The sequence below is a fragment of the Syngnathus scovelli genome, chromosome 17 (genome assembly GCF_024217435.2).
Source record: "Syngnathus scovelli strain Florida chromosome 17, RoL_Ssco_1.2, whole genome shotgun sequence".
Classification (NCBI taxonomy): domain Eukaryota; kingdom Metazoa; phylum Chordata; class Actinopteri; order Syngnathiformes; family Syngnathidae; genus Syngnathus; species Syngnathus scovelli.
Window position 1 is genome coordinate 5987783 of NC_090863.1, and position 17282 is coordinate 6005064.

Genomic DNA, 17282 nt, shown 5'->3' on the forward strand with positions numbered 1-17282 from the left:
CAGAATAACTTTGCCAGGTTTTATTTTTAGCCCCGTTGCAATGCTAGATTTGTGCAACTCTCTCTTTCGTTTAGCTTCTGTGCAATTGGCTTTGCTCAGTGGCTGAAAAGACTCTAAAACTGCAAGGTTCTTTGTCTGCCCCAGTAAAACAAAATATCTCCTGGGCCTGCTACAATCTAGGAGGCGTTTTATACCCAATTCAAATTTGATATCTCTTTTCTATCTATTTACATCACTGCTTTCATTTACTAAACTTCTGGAGGAAAAAAAAAACACCCCCAAACAACTCGTTGACATTTTTGGATGTGTGTGAATCGTGGTAATGTTGAAAATCATTCCCGAGGTGACTGGACATTTTGAATCGAAGGAATTATTTGAATCTGTTGGGTGTGTCATAGGTGAAAACAAATTGTGGAATAACTTTGAATTGTTGGAATGAGAAAAATAGTAGCCCTCGATGCCTACATTTTTAGAATATTTTGATATCGGAGTGGTGAGACTCGGTTGAAAAATGCGCAAGAAGAAGCATTCTAAAAGTGAGAAGAAAATATTTAGTCGAATGATACCGAAACGATTAATCGATTTTCAAAATAATGATCTGAATTTGAAAATCGATTAGTTGTTGATTAATTGTTGCAAATCTCAAGTAGCAAATTGATAGATTAACAAATTGTTCTAAGACATCATTTTACTACCAGCCATAGTTCTTTGAAATGACATCAGACCATCCAGTACCGATTGGAAAATAACCCGCAAATAAAATACTTACATTTTTGCTTTCCATCAGTAAATTCCGGAGCCACCGCGCGGATCATTTGAAAATGCAGTGAGGCGTCGGCCTTCATTTGAAGTGTGAAAATCAAGCAGTTCAAACCAATTGAGACCCGCCCCGCTTTACCTTCATCTTAAAATTGAGATTGTCTCGCACAAGACACGCTACTAGCTACAATCAATCGTATGCTTCCAATTGAGATACAGAGAACGATGCGGCTCCATCTGGTGCCAACCTGACGATAAAATGCCATCAAAAAAACGGATCAAAAAGCGCCCCGGCTCATTTGTGATACCTCCCTCTAATACGCGGGAAAAACCAAAGGGGTCAAGGGATACCCCCTTTGCTTGGCGTCATAAAGGAGCTTGGCCAGACCTTTGTTAGCCGAGCAGGCAGGTCTCCAGGGGGCCAGCAGGACCCCACAGACGGGCGTCTAAGGGGGCCAGGTGACCCTGTCTCCGAGGTTAGCAGGAAACACTAAAGAGGGATGGGCCGCGAGCTGAGGAGCCACCGAGTGCGAGTGTGCAAGGCTGGTGATGGCAGCTGTCAATGGTTTGGAAGGAGAAGCAGACAGATTGTGCGTTCTGTTGGTGCAGCCAGTTCGCCACCTGGCAGGCTTTTCCTTGTTAGAACTTCTTGCTGTTTCTCTGCTCATCACACAAATGTCGTTCCTCTCATCCGAGAAGTTGGATTTGTCGGAGTGTTTAACGCCGATTGCTCACTTGGGCAATTCTTGCAAGTGAGAGCCGTTCGGGTAATGCGAAGAATCGCCGTTGATTGAGAGCTGTCTGTGACCAAAAAAAAAAAAAATAATTCTTTTTTTTTTTTTTTTTTTTTTGGGAGGTTCAGATCAACTCAATTCAGAGATACTGAACATGTATTGTATTTGAATGTAGTTTTTTGTCAGAATATTTCTTGACAGTTGCTCAATAAAATACGCTACTGTATGTTACACTTTCATTTCAATAATTTAATTTTTGTAGAAAAATTCATTCATCTCAGTCGTTCAAAAATTCAAAATGTCAACCTCCCCAATCTTATCGTTTTGTTTGTACATTGTTTACTTCTAAATTAAAGAAAAACATCTGTGGAAAAAAGTTACTTGCAATGTTACGAGATAAAAAGTATTTTTGTGTAATCTTTTGAAAAACTGAAAGGGGGACCATTATCCCAAATTTGCGGTTTGAAAATCGTCGGGTGATCCATCATTCAGCGTCAGTGGAAAAAAAAAACACAATTTTCTCATTTGTAGCCATGTATAATTAATTCCTCGATAAATAGCAACCGCTCTCTCAACGTTGTTGTTCTCATTTTTGCTTTCCAAGTGATACGAATATTAACATTGTGCTACTAGTTGAACTGTGACTTGTTTTTAATTTACTTAAGAGAATTTAATCTGTTACTTTCAAATCCTATCATAGTGGTAAACACCGCTCCATGTTTCAGTTGAGTGGCGAAACAGGAAGAGCTTAAAAAGTACATTTAAAAATCAAATTTGGCAGTCAGTTCTTGTTCCAACAGGATTAGAAAAAAATAAATAAAAAAATAAAAGTCTTTCATTGGATATAAATATATGCAAAGCGAGTGGTGTGGTGATCTGGGTGCCAGAGGTGGCGCTTTACTCGGGATATTCTGGCTTGGGCCTGTAAGGGACATAAATTAACATGAATTAACACATGCATGCAAAGAAAATAATTAATTCAAGTTATCAGTCACCTCTTCCCTTCCAGGAATCTGATTGACAAGATAAAGTAACGTGCAAACTGCTTTTTCAAAAGCTTAACAGCCTGGAGCGCCCCTCCTATTTAGTTAGTCATTCCCTCAGTATCACACCCGGAATCTGTCATTTCACAATTTTTTCCCCGAATGCATATGTGCCGCTCGCACCGCTCCGCTGCAGCGACTGCCATGTAAGCGCGTTGACACGGCGGATGACACCCACCGTTCACGTCCAGCATTCACTTCCATATACAGCACGCATCTGAGGCAGACGGGTCAAGAATATGGTACATTCTGTTCCTTCACAATTTTCCCTGCTCTTGCGCAATGAAGGCAAATTGTTTCTACTCTGCGCCGTAGAAACTGTTTTAAAAAAGGAATTGAACAGTTTGATTAATTTGATGCTTTTTTACAGAGTGCGGCAAATCTGAATTTGGAGTCTTTTATTAAGGTGCAGCGTAATTAAGAGCAAGAGGCAGAGAAGGTCTCCAACTACAGGAAGCTCCAGTTATAAGAGAATGTATGCTGGTGAGGTTGTGCTACAAGAATTCCAGTTTCTTCATCTTTCAAATGTACACAAACTAAAACAACACGCTGCCATCTAGTGGTTAACAGTGAAATTACACCTATACGAGAATTAAATCAAAATGTACCCAAACATTGAAATGCAACCGCCCACCATTACATTTTTAATCACATACATAACAGTTTAGCAATCATAACAAAATGTCCTTCTTACGTAAAGAAGGCACAAATAACACTTGTGAAAATTACTCCATCCACTACAAATTTAAGGAGGTCCTCATTGCAGCACCCTCTTGAAATTTATTAGAAAGTGTTTTGCGACTGGAAAAAACCTTGAATCACCTACAATATTCATACAGAGCCCCCAAAACACACGCAAAACTAAAACTGTCATAACTAATGTGTGATTCTAAACCACAAGTGTCAAACTCAAGGCCCGTTGGCCAGATACGGCCCGCCACATCATTTTATGTGGCCCGCGAAGATAAATTGTGCATCAAATTTGTGTCATTACTAGAATTGCAAATTGTGTTCACTTTTAATCTTTTTTCTTTTTAATATTTGACCAGTTTTTACTCATCTGATTTGAAAAGGAGTTATTTGTCAGTTTGTTTTGTAGCTTTTACTGTATATGATATGAGGTGCTCATACATTTGTCATAATGGCCCTCCGAAAGAAGCTATGACTACAATGCGGCTTGCGAAAAAAAATAGTTTGAAAGTTTTCCAAACCCTACGGAATATCACTCTTGAATCATCTCAAGGTAAGTGAAATTATTTATTCATGTTTGTCTTAAAATGGAGCAAGTACAAAGTGTTATATATGTATTTGAATTTGTTTGAAAGAACTCAACAACAAAATAGTGTCCCGAGGAGTTTAGCACAAAAGTTGTTCTGTTAGTTGCCGACACGGTGTCAGTCGGTCCCGGCCCCATGCGGCTCTCACCGTTCGGGCCTGCTTGCAAAGTGACTGCAGCCGGGCCACATGGCACATTGTTCGCAGCTCTCCCCCCCCAATCACCCGCCCCCCCATCTCTGTGAAAAGAGTTATGCTGTCTGTTTTGAATGGACAGCGTTTTGCTTTGTGTGCGCCACCAAAACAGAGGGCAAAGTTAGTCAGCAACTTCTGATTCTTCAAGCCCTCTTTTTTGTGTGTGCGCAAGTGTGGCACAATACCATACACTGTGTTCCAGCCCAATGGCGCGCTGAAGGTAGGAACGCTCCTCTTCCACTTGCTACAAAGTGTACAAGGGACCGCTGTGTGTGTGTGTGTGTATAAATACATATATTTATTTATAAATATAAATATATATATGCGTGTGATCAAATTGTTGTCATTGGTTTGCTTCCAAACAAGTACAATGATCACACGGGGTTAGAAAGTGCGCAACAAAATGCGGCAGCGCTGAAATATTCATACGCTTTTTATCTGATGTGGTTTTTGCCCGCCAATCCCTGGCACTTTTCACATTACCTGGAGGCAAACGGTATATAGATTTATACAAGTTATTTACAACAAGAGCCAAGCCATTCCTCTGGAAACTAGGCTGCAGATCAAAGGATTGTTTTGATCTCGACTTAGCATATTTGTTTAACCTAGCCAGTGATTCTGAAAAGTGCACCAGCTTTTCGGTGATACGCAGAGCACCCTTTATCCGTCTTTTTCTTCTGTTCGGTCTGGATTTAAGTACTTTCTGTATTTAGGAGACAACTGGATTTGCCAGCTTTTCAAATGTAGTTGCCCACTGCTAGCAGTCTTGGCACTCGAAAATAGATAACTAGGTATGTTCCGCCGCTAATCCTGATCGGCCTTGTAATAGTATTTGTGGACTGTACCGCGCTCAATTAGGGCATAATGTGCTATTTTTATTTTTATTTACGTTGGATTAAATGTGAAATGTTTGTTTTTCCTCCACGTTTTCAGCTTCTGTTTATTTTTTTGGTTATTGTTTTAGGACTGCACTCCAAAACATTGTTGAAATGCTCTCTAAAAACAGATGCCGCGCTAATCTGAACAGTTTCTGGAATGTTTATACACACAATGCCTTCATTCTTTCTTAAGCTAAGTTAAATTCCGACTCGCGCTCTATAAGATAATCGTTAATGTAGCTATATATTTTCCCCACGTGTTTTCTGTAAGTACAGTATTCAAACGTGACTTTGTCAGCTATGCTATTTGGTTAGCACTGTGAGCTAATAACGGAACATGCTACAGTCCAAACTAAACAAACAATTTATTTTTTATTGTTATTGTGCGTTTATTAACTGCATCAGACTGTTACCGTAAATTTGAATTGCTCGTTACATGTTTTTTTTTTTTTTTCCCAGAAAATTCCACCAAAATGGCGGCCTCTTGTCACGTTGCTAAGTAATGATTTTCCGACTTTGTGACACTCACGCAGTCATTTGAAAAAGTAAGACCCAGGTGAGAAACTGGCTTAATTTGCAAAGTGCCTGCCCAGCTTTACTTTGGGGTTTGGGAAAGATGAGTGCAGGTTTTTAGCGAGAGCCAAAAAAGGGGGGCAGATGGCTCACAAGGGGGATAAACCTGGGAAGTCATGCTGTAAATGTGTTCTACAGAAAACAATGGAAGGAGCGGACAAAGCGATTGTGGCAAAGTCCTTTGGAAAATGGCAAAGCGGCTCTCTGAGGTCCAGGACCGTGGAGAAGCCGGATGAGCTGTCCGAGGAGAGCGAGGACGAGAAGCCGTCCAGGTCCACCTGTGAGGACCCTCAAGTCGGCGAGAAAGCAGCAGATAAAAGTAGCGTATCTCTTCCACGCCCCCATTCACGCCGCCGTGTCCCCGAGCTTATTTTGTCTTGAGGCAATTTTAATTATTACTGCTGCCACTTGTTTTGTTTTTTGCTGTTTTGACTCTCTGGCCCGCCACATCCGGCGAACAAACACACCACATTGTTGGGCAGGGAGAATTCCTTTTGGAGGCAAAGTGTGTCTCAGATGATACCGCGCTGCCAGGAAAAGACAAAGCAAAAAATAGCAAGCACAAAAACAGTCACAGGTGCATGGGAAAAAGAGGCAAGCGAGTGAATGGTCACCGCGGTCCCCGGGAGGTCTTTCAGTGTTAGCCAGTACGGTGGGTGGACTTCTGACAAGGACGCTGGTGCTCAGCCAGGTGGAGTGTGTAACTGAGAATGCGCCTGTTTATTCTTTTCACATGCTAATGCGGCTCCTGCGCGACTCGGAAAAAGCGACAAAACTTTTCCTCTGAGTTAACATTTGTTGTTGTCGCAATAGCTGCTCTTGTATCACAGCGGTGGGTTGATTCAAAGGCTCCCCCGCTCGCTCGCCTTTATGGCGGTTCTTGGGAGGGTTCCAAGGGACGGGGGATGAATAAATTCTACTGTCCGTCATGAAAAACATACACTTGCACGGAAAAAGCGGTTCATAAATTTGGCTTCTACACTCGCGAATACAAATTTAATGATTGCATTCTGGTTCGCACAGAATTGTCAGAGGGGATAGTTTTGGCCTAATTTTAGGATACCTACATTTCACTAGATTTTTTTTCCCTTCATACAATCCTGGTGTTTAATTTAAAAAAATATCCTCGAACGTACAAATGTTGGCCATTTTTTCTATACACTATAGGTGATCCGGGAGTTATGATGGCGTACGATATTTCGTGGTTACAGACTGAGCTAGTTTCCAGTATACCAGCCGACCGCGGGACTCAAGGTAAGTCATTTTTCTCTTTTATTATTTGATTGTTTAATATTCATGGCCTAGAATTTTTCATACAAATACCGACTGTAATGCAGTTGGTCAATAGAGGGCGCTTGGGCACCGCCCCACCATAGTCACCCCATTATTTTCGTTCATAAAAGGGGAGTTTGTACTTTTCAAAGGGCTAGCAAGATTTGAATGTTGCCTCTTTTCTTTCCTCCTTACCAACATAAAGCAACAACATACAGTCTCTGACCAAAGTGCTACGTTGCTAGCATGACTACCTATCTATTTTCATCTATCTATCTGTATTAAATGTAATATATGTTGAAAGGTGAAAGGAACATTTATCAATCCATTATAGCATAGCATTCACACGACAAATGTGGCGCCTTACGATAATATGGCCTCCCACCAGGAGCCTTTCTTTACCTTCTAGTACAAACCAGCTAAAAAAGCCAGCCATCTGCACTTCGAGGAACTCTTCTGCATAGCCATTAAAAAAAGAAAAAAAAAACGCGCCGTCTCGAAGGACAGCGTTCCGATTTCAGCCTCTCTCGCCTGCATTACTGGGTGCTCATTGTAATTATAAGGGAGGAGTGTTGCCAAGCTAGCGCGCGGGATGCCAGGTGCACGCTAACCATCGCCGAGCGCTTTTTAAACAACTCCTGTCTGTATGCGACTGCGCCATTAGTTCACTGCAGCTTTCAGTTTTTTTATTTTTTTTATTTGGAAGATAGTGGACGACTTTACCGTGTTCCATTTTTTCTTCTTAAGCCTTCTTATAGGTTATGTGACTGCTGTGTGAAATTGTATCCCAATACTGGCACTGGATCCATGTGAGGGAGTCTTGTAAAATAGCTTTACTTAGCGCCTTTTTTTTTTCTTCTTTTGCTGGCATTTTCCGAACATAGCGAAAGCACAAACGCCATCCGTGATCGGATTAGCCCTTCGACGAAAATGATGTAACTCTTTGTGTGTCTTGTGTGACACGTAGGTTTCCGTCGACGCTTTAAGTTCAGTGGTCATCGTGTCAATATACGTATAATCCAGCAGTACAATAGCTGACAGCTCGAGTTAATCGCACGGGCGCAGATCCTGCCTCGGATTCTTGAAGGTAGACGAGGCGTTTAATTTTTCAACTTTGCTTGTGTTCCTCCGCAGCGAGATAGAAATTGCATGTGATGAGTGTGAAGCGTTTCCACGTCGAGTGTGAGCTACCCGACGCCAAGCGCGGCTCCAGCTTTTGCACCCGAGGCCATTTTCGCTCTACGGCGTCGCAAAGGTGTGTCGAGACAAAAGCGCTAATTACGCAATTTATGACGGGGAATCTGCGAAGCCATCTCCGCATATCACGCCTATTTACATTTTAATTATGACTATTACTTGTTTTTTTTTAGGGGGGAGGGGGAGTTGTGGCTACCGCCAGCCCAATCCCTCCCCGGCACAAAAAAAATGTTTTCCACCGGCGCTTTAGATGCTTGTTTATCACTTTTAAATACCGTCATCTTTGCTGAAATCCCCTCTCAAAAGAACCTTTCACTTGCTGGAATAAATTCAAATTAAAATTTAAATCCCTCTTTGCATTTCTTCAGCCTTTTTTTTTTAAATAGCTGCCTCCTTTTTAGAAAGCTGTTTATGTAGTGATCTGCTCATAATCCAGTTTGTTTCTCAACAGCGGAAAACACACACACACACACACGCACGCACACACAAATCGTATTATCACTATCTTGGAGAGATGATGCGAGAAATCAGGGAGTATAAATGTCTGAGGATCTGCGCAAGTTTTCAAAAGTTGCCAGGCTTAAGGACGCAAACCAAAGAATATTTTGAGTTGACTTGATAAAGATGGCGAAATACAAGGCCCTTTATTTGCACTCTTTCGGTAAACGCTGCTGTTGTTTTCATCCGCGCGTAGATGATATGTCGTGTATAATGTCGACGGATCGCCCCGGTGACACACGATTAGAAGATTAAAACCGCCGTCATCTTTCTAATCTGACGAGGTGGTCACCTTCCAGCAACCGGCAATAGAAGGGAAAAAAAAAGCCCAACAATATCCAATCAGAAATGTAACAGGCGGCAGACGTTTCCACGCGGTGCCATTTTGATGAGAGTCCATTTCAGATGGCGAGTGAAGGAGGCCAACGGGGGGAATATTTGATTTGTGGGAGCCCGATTGCAAGTATTGTTTGAAAACAAATGACAATTGTGTCTCGGGGAAAGTTGAGCAAGATGAAAACAAAAGCAAAATCAATGAGCGCCCCACGATAATCACTCGGAAAAGCCAAGAAACTTAGTTCATAATCAGTTGCTTTGTTTGCTTCAAAGGGCATTTGTTTGTAATCACAAAATTGCAAATCGTCATCAGCATTGTGCGTGTACTTACGCACGTTGTGTGATTTATGCTTAAGACACTCGTCACAGTTCTCAGGTTACAGTTAAAGCCATCGTTAATCATTATTTTTCCAAATGGGTGTATTTTACACAAAAATCATACACAAAAAAAGCCCCGCCCCCTCGCATGAACCAAACGTGACAATTTTTCCTAATTCTTCATTTACATTATATAGAAGATTTGTTGCTATTGCACTTAAAATATCGCGCGTTTGAAATGATCTTTTAGAATAGTGCAAAATTTTGTACTTCCTGGTTAACCTCAACCCTATCCATGAAAATAATCAACTTCTTCAACTTCTGAATTTCCATCTAGCATTCAACAAAAGGTGTCCTGGGTCTACTACTTGGGTTTAACCATATTTATGACAGTTGGTTTTATTCGTATCACAATTGCAATTTTCCAGCACTCACGGGACACGCGAGAGGCGACGGCAAAGCCTCGCCATCACTTTTGTGTCTAGACACACGATTACGGCCAGCAAGGTCATTACCCGCGCGCACATTAATACACACCTGTTACCATTGTCTCCCCCCGCACACGTTTTTTTGGCCCAACATCTAAGCTGCTATCTGGCCTTTAAGAGGCGTGTCTGCTTTCATTGTGCTCCCGCCTGAGTAGAAAGAGATGGGCCGAGACCCCCAGAGACGCCGGCCGATGCGCACGTCGTCGCCCAGTGACAATGAGTCGCTGGCCTGTGAACCGCAAAGCGCCAGGCGTTGCCACGACTGACCGCTCAGGCGCTGATTTGTCTCATGTGAGCGTTTGAGGGCAGCACAGACCGATTGGTGAAAGATGTTTTTCAAATTAGCATCCCTGATGACGATTGTTTTTTATTATTAAAATGTAGCTTTTTAAAGCAATAACCCAAAAAACACATAAGACGTCCCACAAAAATGTCATCACGCCACCTGTTGCTAGGCAGAATTCAAATAGAGCACTGACATCACGAGCCTAAAAGCCTAAGAAAAATATAGATTTACACGAGAGAGTTAACTTCAATAAAGAAACTGCGACTAGCTAGTTCATATAAAAGTTGGAAAAACAGCTCTTGATTTAATTTCTACATATTCATTCATCAAATTGGTTTACTAAAACTAAAATAAAGTTGTTATCAAGTAAATAGAAAGCATTGTTGATTCAACAAACATATGACTGCTCTGTATTCAATATAAAAACAGACAGGAAAAACAGAGCCATCTGCTGTTGATAATTAGAATACTACACATTCATTTGCAAATAATTCCTGCATTTCAACAAATGCTGATGTAGATAAAAGACAGAAAATTGATTTATACACAATTTTCTAAATATTTGCCTACTCAATATTAAAGCGGACGTCAAGTCAAAAAGTTTCTGGAATTGACGTTGAAGTGCCAAGTCAAAGTCGAGTTTGTGTTGGATTTACAAAACAGTGCCATCTACTGAAGCTGATGGGGCACTGCCTCAATTTGCACTCTGATCATTCCTAAGCCCTAAATTACTTCCACTAGATCTCAATTTTTAGGACAAACTTTGTAAATGTTTTTGGAGGAAACTTTAGGGATCTTATTATGTTCCAATTGCACAATAACGTCCAAAAAAGCAAACATGTGTCTGTTAACTCCTTCACTCCCAACCCAGTTAATATCTTTGACGTCTATAACCGTCAATGGTACTAAATGAGTTGTGGAAGTGTGTTCAAAGGACACAGGATCAACTTATCGCGAGGTTGCTGCCCGTCACACATGAACGAGCCCGAAGGGGACTGCTGGGACGTAATCTCATCGTTAGCTTTTAAGTGAGACACGCAGTGTAGTGATCCCCGTGGAAAAAAAAAAAAAAAACTACTGAAGAATATCTCTTTTTCCAACTGACATTAACATAAAGATATAGTTGTGTGCGTGTATGTGTGTGTCCTGCAGCCATATCAACATGTATTTATGTTGGCGTCCTTCTATTTGCATATGCAAATACATGTTTTTTTTTTAAAGAATTAATTCAGTCCTTTTATGTCACTTTCCGTGGCGAACAGGCGGCATGAAGAGTGGCAACAATGAAGCTCGAAGACCACCAAGAAAGATGCGTTTGTGTCACATTAGCGCCAGCATTGACGTTTGAGATTAAGCACAGTTTAATATAGATTTTGTACTCATTGTCAAGCTTCAACGCAGCCGTGGAAATGCGCTTTGTTTGAGTGTACGGGCTGCCACATGAAATTAGTTTTGCCGTAGACTTTTGCAAAGTGCGCTGTGAAGTGAGCCCACATCCGTTTTGCAAATGACCACTTCTCGGAATATCGAATATAAAAAGCACTTTAAAACATTGATACAATCTTCTTCAAATAAAAAAACATTTGCTGTCGCCGGAACGGATTAATGCCATTTCCATTCATTTCAACAGGGAAAGACGATTTGAGATATGAGAAGACTCTGCTGTTTTTGCAAGTTTATTTCCATACATTCTTCAGCATCCAAGGCTCGTTGGAATATAGATTTTGTACACGTCTGCGCAATTCAATGGCCCTAAGTACTCTTTGTTTGGGCTGCCACATGACATTAGCCGCATTGTTTTGTGGAAATTGCAGGGTGCGATGTGCTGTGCCGCCGAGTGAGCGAGCGAGCAAGCGAAGTTCCAGCGCTGACACGGTGACCCGGCAGTGCATTAGAAGAAGTGAGGCTGACATGTTTGTGTAGGTTTTGTTTTGCGCCAGGAAGGTACGGTGCTCCAAAACAACGGGGTGTTGCGACACTTCACTCGGCTTGCATCATTTGCAGCAGAATGCAAAAAGCTTTTAGACACACATGTGACCCATTGTAATACCTTTCTAAATGCAATCAAACACTTTCTACAAATACGAGGCAGCACTTTTAAAAACGCGCACCCTTGTTTGACATGTAATTTTGTCCAACCCACTCCTCCATCAGCCGACTTTTTTTTTTTTTTTAACAGCTCAACAAAACAGTAGTTTAGGTTTTGGAAAGAGAATCTATTTTTTGATCGTCCCCGAACTGGGACTGATAGAAATCGACAACTCTGATTGAAGCGAATAAATTAAAATGTATGATAAATCTGATATCGTTTATTGCAATATTGATTAATTTATTACTTGTGTTTGTTACGATACACGGGATGAGAACCTTAGGAAAAAAAATAATCACATATTAAATCACACTTATTTTTCAAAACAGTTCAGCCCAACCCCAAACATGTGAACAGATGCCCGGAGCAAAAAGGAGAATATTACATTTTGTGTTAAACGTTGCGTTAACACAAGTAGATATAATCCCAATTTGTTGTCATCCGCACAACGACATTGTTGTTTGATAAGATGCTTTGGATAGATGTCGTTTTTCCTCCGACGCCGGTTCCTCTTTCTTCTTTTTCCTCTTTTTGCCCTTTTGTGCGTCTCCTCTGGCTGAGTGGCTCCGGAGGACAGTTGGGCATTAGACTTTCAAATGAGCCATTAAACAAGATGCCGATCAACCGCCAGGCCTTTAAGTAACAATCGTATTGCCGCGTGGAGAAAACAAGTGGAAATATATTATGACTCCATATTGTCTTCTCACGTTGGTTCCCTTGAGATTCAAGCATGCAATGAGCGTGGGGGGGTGCTAAGCATGTTTGGGTGGCCTCTTCCATCAGCTGGGTGAAAGGAAAAGAGGGGGGGCGCTTTTTTTTTTTTTCCAAGCACAGCCACCCTCCCCCACTCCCCCCCCCCCCCCCCCCCCTCCTCCTGCCCTCAGGCTCCACCCAGAAGTGTGGTTGCCTTTTGTCATTGTAATCTGGCCGTGTTTGCTAAACGCTGCCACTGTTTACTCTCCGCCACGGGGGCTTGTATGAACAGGAGTCAGCAGGACGACAGGGGTGACATCACTTTAGCTGGAGGGGCCGGTTGGGTGTTCAGGATGTGAGGTGGAGGGGGTGATTTCTCAGGACTCTCTTTTATTAATCGGGAGGAAAGGCAAGCATGGCCTGCAGGGAGGAATTACACCCAGTCACTTGAATAACGGGGGGCTAGGCGGCAGTCAGTGGTAATCACCCCAAATCATTTCCAGGTTGCCTTTTCTGATAGGCCAGCCTTTTACATTTAAATGACGTGGAAGAAATGAAACAGACTGACAGGTAGAGACATTTAAAAAGAAGGAGAACAGGAGGTGGGGAGTGGGGGAGGGGGGTTGAAATCAAATTAACGGACAAGGATTTCATATCGTCTATTTTTGTTGTTGCCGTAGCGATAAAGTCGCAGACATTGAAACTGGTCTGTTGAGCCATTGTTATCATCCCTGGCCATCTGCTGCTGAGGAGTGACATTCCCTCTCATTTGCATGATGAGTGATGTATGAGGAGGTTGGGAGGGCATATGCCTTGGTCTTATGACAAAGCCGGGGAAAGTTTTTTTTTCCTCTCGTTAAATATCACGGCAAATGAGCCCAGGCAAACAAACTAGCAAAGACGATTTTTAAATGCTAGCTTGTCACGTGTTGGGTTTTGTTTAGGAGAGCTACATGGTAAATAAAATAAAAAGGCTTCTCTGAGCGGCTCCAGTTGTGGCTGTTGTGATTGGTTATTGATCTGGGAAATAAATGACGATGTGACTGGTTGTAATGTGCTCACGAACCTCTAGGGGTACACTTTTATTGCTTAAAAAGATGCAAATGAGGAATAAATATTGCAATTAGATTATTTTCAAAATTGTTCTGCTCTAATCTTGAGTGATAGCTTTTTTTTTTTTTTTTGCACAAATGTGATATTCAGGTGCACTTTTGCGTGAGCGAGTTGGACGTTTGGAAAAGTTTTTTATTCGCCTTTAAATGTAGATAAATTAGTAAAAAAATATTACATAAAAATGAGTTTTTCACAAATCTGATGATAAGACGTGATTAGATTAAATATTCCTTTGTTCCCATATATGAGAAATACGAACAGATAGTTAGTAAATTAGTCAAATTAAATTAGTAAATTAGTAAAAAAAAATGTCTGAGTCTTAAGTGAAACCTTTTTTCCGAACAAATCTGCTGCTCGAGAGCGCTCGTGCATCTGCCTCCTTGTGCGCCTGTGTGTGTGTTTTGTGTGGCTGTGGGAGTCGAACGAGGAGGAGGAGGATTGGGGGGGGGGTGGGCTCCGAGGCGGGGGGAAAGCTGGGTCGGAGGGGGGGGGGGGGGGGGGCACGGCTGTTGATGTGCAAATGTGCATCATGTTGAAGGGCTGTGAATGGGGAGGTGTGACGTAAAAAGAGACCCGAGCGCAGGTGCTTATCTCGAGGCTGTCAAAGGCGCAGTATGTCATATTCCCGGGGACTACCTTTCAAAGCCACAGCACCAGCGCCAGCCGCCACCACCAACACCATCCACACCACCGGCACCAGCATCACTGCGAGGAAATCAAACTTTTGGGGATCGCAGCGCTTAGGTTGGTTTCAAAATTCTTCTCGCGTCCCTTACCTTGTAGTTTTGCCGAGAACGTTGGGTGTCGCAACGCTGAAGCCTTTTCAGATGGCCAAACTTGTTGAGATTGTGTGATTGTGTGCCATGTTGTCACCAAAGTGGCGTTTTGGAGGTGTTTTTTTTTTTTTTTGCTGGAAAGACAGTGCAGGTTTTAGACAGTTTGAGGAGAGATTAAACAGCTCAAAGTGTTTTGTGACCCATATTTTTTTTTGGGGGGGGGGGGTAGTCCGGATAGCATGAGATGGTGTAGATTAAAATTCGCCGATTTGTTACTGAGTAAGCTTGTCTTAGAGGAACACATGTCGGTATTGTGCGCGCAGACAAAAGCATTGTCGCCGCTCGCCTGTGGCTTTGACAGTGACAGCTGTACATACAAGACCGCTGAGCCCCGCTGTCGCACTTCAACATTGACTCTGTATTCTATTTCAACTACGCCATTTTCTTTCTTTTTTTTTTTGGATCGCATCATCCCCCGTCCAAGACTTGCAAACTTGTGTTTTCATGTCTCCTCCACAATTCATCAGGATCATAGCCTTCTAGTCGGGACTTATGGTGAAAGTTTGCCAAAAGTAACACTATGGCGTCGCACGTGGGCGTACTTCGAAAGCCAGCAAAGCACTTGAGAGTCTCTGGAGCAACTATTGGTTTAGCAGGACGGATCCCGTTTTAAAAAAGTTCATCATTTACCAGATAAGAGGCGTGAGGCGCATTCAGAACGCCAGATATCCGCATGGGTGATTACAAAATGTGATGCCAGGTATTTATTTTGAAAGGAAACAGTACTTTACGATATTTAAATCAGGGATAAATTCATTCTACACAACTATGTAGTATTTTATCCATTTTATAAAGTAATAATGTTTGAATGTGTAGCTTGATTTCTGTGACACAGAACTCTATAAATCCCAATTGGATTTTCATTGATGAATTACTGCATAGTGATTTATTACTTTTTGGAATACAAATACAAAAAAAATAACTGAACAAAAGTACATAGGGCGAGTCGACATGTTGATGTGTACTGGAGGTTACAGGAAAAGTTCCTACTCTTTTATGAAAATATGTTTACGTGTGTGTGTGTAGTAGTAGTCGTAGTAATAAAAGAGTGATAAGAGGCATTATTCCTCCCTGGACCCCTTCCCATCCCCCCGCCTGCTCTTTAAAGTGCAGGCGGGTCGGTTGCTAACCAACGCATCCATGTGACCTGCGCTCGCCTGCAGGAGCTGTCCATGGTACCCTGCTGCCATCCAGTAAAAATAACAAGGCCGCGAATAAACCCAATCCGACACTTTTACGGCCTCCTAAAAATATCGCCGTGAAGATTTTCCCCCTTTTATTGGACTCTATGCAAACCTAATGAAATGATCAAAGGACATTGTGTTTTGTTACCTGTCCCAACAAAGCGTTGTCAAGCAGCCATCGCCACCGTGCTCCCACTCCAACTTCACTCAGTTAATCCAGGAAAATGAATTATGTGGATTTAATTCAACGAGGTCTCAGAAATGATCCATCTGCTGTTGAGCAGCTGGCCAAAGGATAAATGTAATTAATGACTTAACTTTTGATCAGTATTCCACAGAAAGAGTTGTTTGCATGGTGGCACCCGTGGGGGAGGGGGAGGGGAGAGATGAGCAAACAAAACAAGCCGATAGTGTTATCCTAGTGTATTTCTTTTCTTTAATTAATGTCAGGACCAGGTTTTTAGGCCTGTGCTATTTTCTGTGATATCGTGTTTACTGCTGTATATTACTGATGTATCTGGAATTTCATTGTCGAGACAGTGGGCAGCAGTGCAATAATGTGTTAATTAATTAAAATAAATTTTAAGGTAACATCTCATTCATATATATATATATATATATATATATATATATATATATATATATATATATATATATATATATATATATATATATATGTATATATGATTATGCAAAATTACTTGCAAGAAAATGTACTTTTTGAGTGACATGGCGTATACAAAATAACGGAAAAAAAATTATCCTCCCACACTATTCTGTGTATACCATGATGCAAAATGACATGCAAGGAAATGAGCTTTTTGAGTGACATGGCAAAAAAAAAAATGAAATCCATATTTGCCATTGCTGCACGGCCTTACTTTTTTTCTGGGCCTAAATATACATCCCAATGTACCTTGACGGTGGCGTACCTCATTGGCTGCGCTCCGGCTCACTTGGCCTAACTATAAAGCATCTGCTTATACCCTTGTGGGCTGGGAAGAATTAGGATTTATGAATTTATTTCCTCTGTTGTATTGTTTAAACAGCTTTGGTTTAGTTTTGATCCCTTCCTCTCGCCTTTGAGGCCGTTCCACGGTGTCAGCTGTTGACTGATAGTAAGAGAACTGCCTCACAGTGTGAATGAAAGAAAACTAGCGGTTGGTAAACACTGATAAGGGATAAATAGAAAGCGGTCAGGCAGAGATAGTTCTGTGGGAGCCCAGATTGTGTGCGGTCTGTTAAAATGAGATTCGGAGCCTGTCCTTTTTATTCCCTCCCTCCCCCCCTCGCCCCTTTCCCCGGTGCACCGTTTGTCTGGAAAATCTCCAGTGACCAGGCTCGCCAATCCCAGGCTGCGCCATTCTCTTCTTCTATTTGTTTTCGCTCCCAACAAGGGTCAAGTTGGCCAATAGACACGTCTCCGATGTTTATGGACAGCTGTCATGACTTCAAGTGCTTACACTCGTTCCATTTTTTTAAAAAATGTAAGCGTTTTAAGGCAGAACGATCTGA

At 41.9% G+C, this 17282-nt stretch overlaps 1 protein-coding gene across 10 annotated transcripts in view; it reads left to right on the plus strand.

The window, feature by feature from the left end:
* Positions 1-5274: 5274 nt before the first annotated feature.
* st18 (ST18 C2H2C-type zinc finger transcription factor) overlaps positions 5275-17282 on the plus strand; it is a 39621-nt gene continuing 27613 nt past the window's right edge. For 2 of the 10 annotated variants that reach the window (XM_049748069.2, XM_049748074.2), the window contains exons 1-3: positions 5340-5440; positions 5596-5776; positions 6625-6711. In XM_049748069.2, coding sequence (XP_049604026.1) covers positions 5602-5776; positions 6625-6711 — 262 coding nt within the window. In that variant the 5' untranslated portion in view covers positions 5340-5440; positions 5596-5601. Of the gene's footprint in view, positions 5441-5595; positions 5777-6624; positions 6712-14256; positions 14492-17282 lie in introns of those variants that run through there. The other 8 variants (XM_049748066.2, XM_049748068.2, XM_049748071.2 and 5 more) reach the window with 6 other exon arrangements.